At 36.3% G+C, this 8,333-nt stretch overlaps 1 protein-coding gene across 2 annotated transcripts in view; it reads left to right on the top strand.

Annotated features, from left to right (window-relative positions):
* The window catches only part of DDX18 (DEAD-box helicase 18), a 17,936-nt gene extending 14,370 nt beyond the window's left edge, over positions 1 to 3,566 (top strand). For both annotated transcript variants that reach the window (XM_034785902.1, XM_034785901.1), the window contains exons 13-14: positions 1,680 to 1,857; positions 2,547 to 3,566. In XM_034785902.1, the coding sequence (XP_034641793.1) occupies positions 1,680 to 1,857; positions 2,547 to 2,692 (324 nt within the window). In that variant the 3' untranslated portion in view covers positions 2,693 to 3,566. The remainder of the gene's footprint in view (positions 1 to 1,679; positions 1,858 to 2,546) is intronic.
* The last annotated feature ends 4,767 nt before the right edge of the window (positions 3,567 to 8,333 follow it).

Genomic DNA, 8,333 nt, shown 5'->3' with positions numbered 1-8,333 from the left:
AACCTCACTTCTTCAGATGCAAGAAGTGAGGTTCTTACCCACGAAAGCTTATGCTCCCAATACTTCTGTTAGTCTCAAAGGTGCCACAGGACCCTCTGTTGCTTTTTACATGAAAATGATTATAGGTATAGACTAGCCTGCTCTTACAAAGCAATTGAAGGTTTAAAGAAATTGTGGAAATGTGCTTACATGATTTGAAAGATTCCTCTAGATATTTGCTCTTAAGTGCTAAGCCCTCATGTCATTACAGCTATCCATGACTTTATTATGACACCATGTTATAATTTCAGATACATTGTTTCGTTTGAAGTATCAAATTCTGCCCTCATAACGTACAGGTCACCTGTCATTGACTTCAGTGAGAATGAACGTATGCCTGTTTAGAAACAGGTCTTTTTCTTTTTTTAAATATGACAGTTTAATCTGCCATAGTAATTTTAAGCATATCTTTGACTTTATGAATAGAGATTTATATTTGTGGATAAAGTGTAGGGTGTTTTTCCCTTACTGAATAAATGTACGTGTTCCATTTACTTTTCAGTAATGGAATACTTCATAAAAGGATTACTCTGTATCTCTACAGGAACAGGAAAATCTAGAAATGACATTTGTAAATTCTATAATGCATAGTAGGAACCTGTTTAACTGGCCTGATTTACATGCTACCATAATCCAGTGGAAGATAGATCTGTTTAATGTTCAGCTATAAGGTGATGAGCATGGAGTAGGAATCCAAGTAGACTAGAATAGGCATTTTTTGTAAATGTGGGAAGAATTCCATGTTATACGTACATACATTCAGTAATAAAAATGACTAATTTGAATTACATTTTAGAAAAAAAAAATTTTTAAATTTGGAGTGAGCTGTTTTTCAGTTAATACATAAATGTTGGTTTTATGCAATATTTTTTCTATAAATATGATTTTTCAATTGGCTTGAAATCCTGACTCAGCAAGATCATGGTTTAACTTAGAGTGTCAGAACTGATGGGCTCACCGTTCAGTTTGTGTTCTGCTTAAGTTGAGTTGAATTTCAGAGAGAGACTCTGTTTATTTTTCAGAAGTTGTCACTTTTGATTCTAAATGCAGAAACTAGTGAAGCAGTGTATTTGGGCACTGGCGGTTTTTTGGTCTATTATTTTTGAGGAATTTTGCCGTCTTTTGTGAATATTTGTTGTTAGTTTGTACATGGAGAACAATAAGTCTTGTCAATTCTAAATAATAAAAACCTTCAATTTAAGGAGAAAATTCAGATGTGCATCAAGGGAGAAGCTAACATTGCCTGTTTTAGTGGTAGAATCTAGCAACATATGCATATCTTCGTAGGCCACCTTTGTCCATTAATTCCAAGCTCCCTAGTTTGTTTGTACCATCTAAATATAGCTATAAAGTTAAGCTAAAGAGAATGCATTCAGACAGTGTAACTCATTATTTTTGCAATACTTTTTAAGATTACTTTTTGAGGCTATGTAATGTAATTCAATTTGTTTTTTCCCCTCTGATTTATAAAGACACATTGAACTATTACAGTGAAATACAAATTTATCAATTTTTCTGAAGTGAATATTATGGTTAATGTACTCATTGTAAATTACAAGCAAAATGAGTTATTTGCTGTATAATTTATAAACTGGTTACAGCCATAATTGGATACAACTGTCTTGCCTTTCTTTTTCCAGCTTGAAAAATTGATTGAGAAGAACTATTTCCTTCACAAGTCAGCCCAGGAAGCATACAAAGCATACATTAGAGCTTATGACTCCCATTCTCTGAAACAGATCTATAACGTCAATAACTTGGATCTACCCAAAGTTTCCCTTTCGTTTGGTTTCAAAGTCCCTCCGTTTGTTGATCTCAGTATCCTTTTATCGCAATGTGTCAAAACTAATTTATCTATCTGTTTAACATTTCTAATATGCACATCACTGAAGTGCAAATGATAGTTTTACTATTAATTATCTAAGCATGTCCTAACCCTAAGAGAATAGTTTTATAGAAGAAGTTAACCAGTTATTTGCCAGTTTTAATATTTGTTCATGACTATGTATGTATGGCAGGGCAAGAATAACAGCATTTTAATTTTTGCATATATAGTGGATCTGGGAATATTACATGTATATGCTTGAGAGTAATTTCCTCTTTTACTAATGTGGGGTTTGCACAATGAGATACATTCTTCAGTGTAGTGGTTGTGGCATATTGTCCTGGGGAAAGAAAAGTATAGGGACTGCTCAGATTGTTTCAGAACTACTGGTGGTAAAGGCTGACCCATTTATAGCTTTAGTGCAGTGCGTTGTGTGAGAAGGAACAGAGTTAAACAGTTTGAAAGAAGGAAAAATAGAAAACAATCAAAGGAATAACAAACACTTGGTGAGTTTTTAGTTTGACAGGTTTTCTCCACCCTTGCATCCACTAAGTTTTTGCTCTGTAAAATGCCAGGCACACTATTATTCTTTTCCCCTGAAAGCATCCCACCATACTGAAAAATGTGACAGTTAAGTTAGTTTAATGTTTATTGTCTGTATTCCTTAACCAAAAATTCTTAGATGTGAACAGCAGCCAAGGTAGAAGATTGCAAAAAAGAGGCGGAGGTGGAGGATTTGGTTACCAGAAATCCAAGAATGTCCACAAATCCAAAATCTTCAAACACGTTAACAAGAAAAAGTCAGACAGCCGGCAGTTTTCTCGTTGAAGCTGTCCATTGAAATGACTTTTGTCATTAAAATAGACTCTCTCTTGGTGAAAATAATCTTACAGATATTTCCTTTGCAAATTGCTCAGGTTTAAGCTGTGCTCTGTTTACATTTTAAAATTTTACATTTGGTTTCTGGCCATATATTATAACTCATTTCAAAAGCATTTATGCAGGAGAAAATAGACTGAGAAAACTAAGTGGTTTGGGAAACTTTCGTCACAAAGGAGAGGATAGCTGGATGTAACCTTTTTTACTATAAACAAGTTAAACAAATTGTTCCTGAAAATAGAACACATTTTTCAGTGTTTTTTCTCTATAAGATATTCTCCCTTCCTTCCTAACTCCACCGTCTAAGCACCCATCAAAAAAGGCAATTCTGAATACAGTATGGTTGTGCATAGCAAGAGGCTTCAGAGTATTCAGAAATTAAAGGGGATGGCAGGTCGCTGAGACTATTTTTATAGCATAAAATAATAGATCCTTGTTTACTTGGGTCACTGGACTTCTTTATAAAGCTACAAAACTCATTGCTTTTTCTAGTAAATACGATGAAGAATATGAAAATTCTTGACGAGCAGAGAATTTCTATGAGCATAATGTGTTTTTAAACGATCAAAGAAAACACTTTGGTCTGTGTATCAAAGAGTACAATGGCAAGACTACAAAAGCAAACTTAATAGTATATATTATGTGACATGCTTGAACTGCTTTTTGATATTATGTTAATATGCTAATTTATATTCCAGAGGAACAATCTGTTTGCTTCAGCATTTTCTCTCAAATTTAGATTTAAATTTAACCATCTCATATAATTTCTAAAACATTCACTTAAAACAAGAATATGCAAATAAAATGATACACCTTAATTTAATTTATAGTATCCTTTATGAAGAGGGTACAACAAGAACTGTTGCAACTATATTTTGTAAGTGTATTACTTTTTAGTAGCCATTCCTTGGATCAGTAGTGAGTAAAGCCAAAGATATAGTCACAGAATTGAGTGAATGCAACACCGTGTATGTAGGATTTAGAAAGGTGAAGTAGGGTGTAAATATAGGTAGATCTTGGAACGAGAAGTGGAAAAGACAGAAAATACAGGGTAAGATACAGAATACACATTATTGGGAAGGATGAGGTGGGGAAGGGTAAGAAACCATTATGGTTGTAAGAAAGAGCGAGGGCAGTAAATTGATTGACAGTATTACAATTAAATACTTTGCACAGTGGACAATACACAACCAACTTAGTCCTTTAAATTGCAGAGTATGACAGGGCATGTATTTTCACTCTGGTGGATAGATTTAATCATTGGGCTAATTTTTCATGTTTCTCCCCAATATCACTGCCCTGGTAGATAAGTAGTATTCTCATAAGACCACTGTGAAGTAGGGAAATAGCATTAGCCCTCTTTCAAAGATGCTAAGTGACTTGCCCACCTTGCTAGGGTAAGTCAGTAAAAAAAAATCAGAACCACAGAATCCTGATTCCATAATCCTGCAGCATCTCTCTGTGTAGCAGCTCAAATTTCATTTTACCCTCCCCACCACTCCCAAAATGAGGTAGGAATTTCCCTGACACTCAAACATTCAGTTTTTAAATCTTAATACTGATGTATAAAAGTGAACAGATTGTGAATGTGTTAATTTGAATATAGTTAATTCACTAAAACAGGCAATACGTTTTTAAATCAGCAAGTCAGACGTAAAAGTGAAAGACTGTATAGGAAGGCTTGACTCCTTTGTTTTATGGAGGGAACTGATTAGTGTTGAGAGAACGAGCATGACCATTCTATTATCACTATTATCCTATAAATAATTAAACACATACCTGTAGCACTATGAAGAAACATTTCTTTAACCTGACCCTTTTAAGGCTAAACTCAACTACACATTTTTAAAAAATAAATTTTGGTCAGTTAAGAAGTTTGGATTTCTGATACATCAAGTTGTTTGGATTTAAAGGCTTAAAGCTTCACTGATTGCAATGAGGAGCAGAAGCTGTTCTTTAAATTAAAACTGCATTGATCAGATCTCTCTCTAATACCTAGCACAGTGGGGCACTGATCCTTGACTCCAGGTTATATTCTTATACAAATAATTGTTAAAAAGTCTCTAACATGTTTTAGAAATACCTATGAAGTATATAACACCATAGTATGTAAGGGTTTGTCTAGATGTGAAAGCTACCCAGTTTTGCAAATGGGAGCTGAACCAAGAACCTCCTGTGTGTTAGCTACAAGACTCTCTCCTTTTAATATTTTCAGAACTGAATGCTGCCAGTAAGCAATATTTCACTCTTCCTTTATACAAAGAAAGTTGTCTTATTCAAATCTAGTTTTTAATAAAGGAAGGCAATCTCTTACTGAGAGTGTGTGCTATCCTAAATTTTTCTTTCCCTTAGCTTAAAACTTTTATTCCTAGTTTTATCTCTTTTTGCTTCCCTAAACAATTCCTCTCCCTCGTTGTTGAAGTCAATGGGAGTTTTGCCACAGACTTCAGTGGGACCAGGATTTCACCCTTAGTTCATAATCTTTTCTCAGCTGTCACATCCTCCAGCCCCATAATCAGAAAACAATAGCAAGTGATCTCTCTCCATTTTGTCTACATCTTTCTATTGGTTAGATGCCCAGAGTTGAATTCATTGCCTTTAACTGATCTTGTGAAAGCCATGGAGAGAGAGAGCTCCTGCTCTTGAGTCTTCTGTGAATTCAGCTTAAAAATAAGAGTGCTATTCACTCACAGGTTCACCTTTCTGGAAGTTGAAAACTAATTGTCCCATAACCAGCTGCACAGCCCCCAGTCCGACCCTGCCTCTTTTGCAGTGTAGCTATGCAGCCAATACGGAAATCTAGCACAATGAAAACTAGGTACATGGGTTCAGTTTAAAATAGTAGCAAAAGAAATAAAGGGGCCACTCTACTGGTTGTATTTTCATATTTAATGAAGTAAATTAAAACGTCACTGAATTTTCATTCTGCCATACCTGAGAGCTTCAGGAACCGGAATACATTGCCATAGAGTTTGGGATCAGCTTGCCCTGGAAGAGGACATCTTTGCCAACAGCTTGGAATGTACACTTTCCATCTTGAGGGACCATAGTTGGTTTTACTTAAAAATCCTAGATTTATTGCACCCAGTCTGTATCTATGGGAATACTTACATATTCCACTGTTTCATGTTCAGTTTCCTGACTAATCAGAAGAGTAAGTCCAGAGGTGAGTGTACATATGTATTGAAAGACAAGGACTGCAGCTCACTGGATTGTATAGATGCATAGATATCCTTCCTGGTTAATGCATCGTTACTGAAAAATACATCTGATAATAGAATATCTGCTCATTCAGATCAGGCGTCTGTTTCTACAAGGATGTTACTATAAGTTTCAAAGATCAAACTGATTGGAAATCTACAGTTTCCTTTACAGCTTCCCCTGTTATCAATCTTGTGAGCAGTTAATAGACCTCAGCCATCAGACTCTCAAGGCTTGTCTCATAAGAATGACTGATAGGTTGTGAACTAATATTGTATTCCTTGAGAAATTGCCTCCTCTCTCTTCAAGAACCTTGACAAAGAAATTGGACTTTTTAAGCTAGTTAAAGGGGTGATCAAAACTGGAAGAATTTTTTTTGACATTTTCCAGAACAAGTCCGTAGAGGAATTTTCCAGTGCCTAGATACTACTCATAATTGTGAAAGAATTTGTCATGATACAATCATCTCTCATGAAGTCCTAGACAGGCATAAAAAAACCTCTCACTTTCAAACCGAAATGTCATAGGTAGACAGTGAAGATTTACTAACCCAAAATAGCAAGGTTTTTGGGAGCTGGATGCAGGCTAGGTCAGGTGTTTATCTATACTTGCTTCACCATGAATAGAAAAACACTTCTTAAAACCCTGTTTCTTGCATAAATTGATGGCTTAATTTCATAATGAACAGTGAAATTCTAATGATTGAATTCACACTAGGACATTAAGGCCCTGATGGTGCAGTGCCTCATGCAGTGTGCAAAAGGTAGATGTTCATCCGGCTATAAGCGAAGTGTTAAGCACAGCGCTACACATCAGAGTAAGCGTCAGGCCGCTTAGTTCTTCATGAAGGATGTTCTGGAGCCGATATGAACCATGTTGAAGGTTTATCTAGTTCCTAAAGGCAGATTTTCAAAATAAAAGATCACATAATTGGCATAGCCTTGTTAGTACTCCCTTAAGAAGCCACAAATTGATTGAAGGGTTTGGAGGTGATTTTCAGTCACTGCTGTAGCTGGTCCTCCCACATCAGGATTTGAGGCAATTTGATTAGGTCAACCAAGAGTTCTCTCAATCATTTCTTCTTTACCTGTACTCTGGATTTACAGAGGCCTCTGGATTCCAGCCCTATCACTCCAAACTCTCAAACCAGCATTAAAGTCACTCTGAAATATTTGTTCTTTCCAAAGCTACAAGTGGTTCAAATTTTACTAGTGGTTTCAGTCACATCCATATCACGGGTCTGGATGATGTTAAGAGAAACATCTACATTTCTTTCCTACTCGAAATGGGTCCTTTAGAATCTCTCCAACCTTAATGTGGAATTGTGAAAAGATGAGGTAGGTTGGCCTTCTAATTAAGACACTGGGCAAAGATGCAAATGATCTAGGTTCAGTTCCCTGGTTTTACCAGTTGGTTTTTTTTGCGGGGGGGGGAAGCAAGCAATGTAGTCTATCTGCCTCACTTTACCATCTCTAAAATTGGGGATGAGATTATCTTTATATATTTTTGTCTACTTAAACTGTAAGTTATTTATAGTAGGGACCATCTTACTATGTGTGTTCAGTGACTAGAGCATATCTTAATTAAGAACGTAAGAATAGCCACACTGGCTCAGACCAATGGTCTATCTAGCCCAGTATCCTGTCTTCCACCAGCAGCCAATGCCAGATGCTTCAGAGGGAATAAACAGAACAAGACATTTATTGACTGATCCATATCCTGTCATCCAGGCTCAGTTTCGGGCAGAGGTTTAGGCTAGTAGACATGGATGGAGCTATCCTCCCTGAACTTATTTAATTCTTTTTAGAACCTTCCCTCTTATCCCATGACTGCTCAGCGTGCTTAAGGATCTTTGGTGAGGGACCTTGTTAAAGGCTTTCTGAAAGTCCAAGTAGGCTATTTTGACTGGATCTCCCTTGTCCACATGCTCGTTCACACCCTCAAAGAATTCTAACAGAGTGGTGAGGCATGATTTCTCTTTACAAAAGCCCCAATATATTGTGTTTGTGTTTGATAATTCCATTCTTTACTGTAATTTCAGACAATTTGCCTGGTACTGAAGTTACATTTACTGACCTGTAGTTGCCAGGTTCACCTCGGAAGCATTTTTTAAAAATCAGTGTCACATTAGCTAGTTTCCAGTCATCTGGTACAGAGGCTGATTTAAGCGACAGGTTACATACTAGTTAGTAGTTCTACAATTTCATATTTGAGTTTCTTCAGAACTCTTGGGGGAATACCAGCTGGCCCTGGTGACATTACTGTTCAATTTATCAATTTGTTCTCAAACCACCTCTATTGACACCTCAATCTGGGACAGTTCCTCAGATTTGTCTCCTAAAAAGAATGGCTCAAGTGTGGGAATCTCCTTCACATCCTCTTCAGTGAA

This window comes from Trachemys scripta, chromosome 11, assembly GCF_013100865.1.
Source record: "Trachemys scripta elegans isolate TJP31775 chromosome 11, CAS_Tse_1.0, whole genome shotgun sequence".
NCBI classification, from domain to species: Eukaryota; Metazoa; Chordata; order Testudines; family Emydidae; genus Trachemys; species Trachemys scripta.
This window is presented reverse-complemented; position numbering and strand designations above follow the sequence as displayed.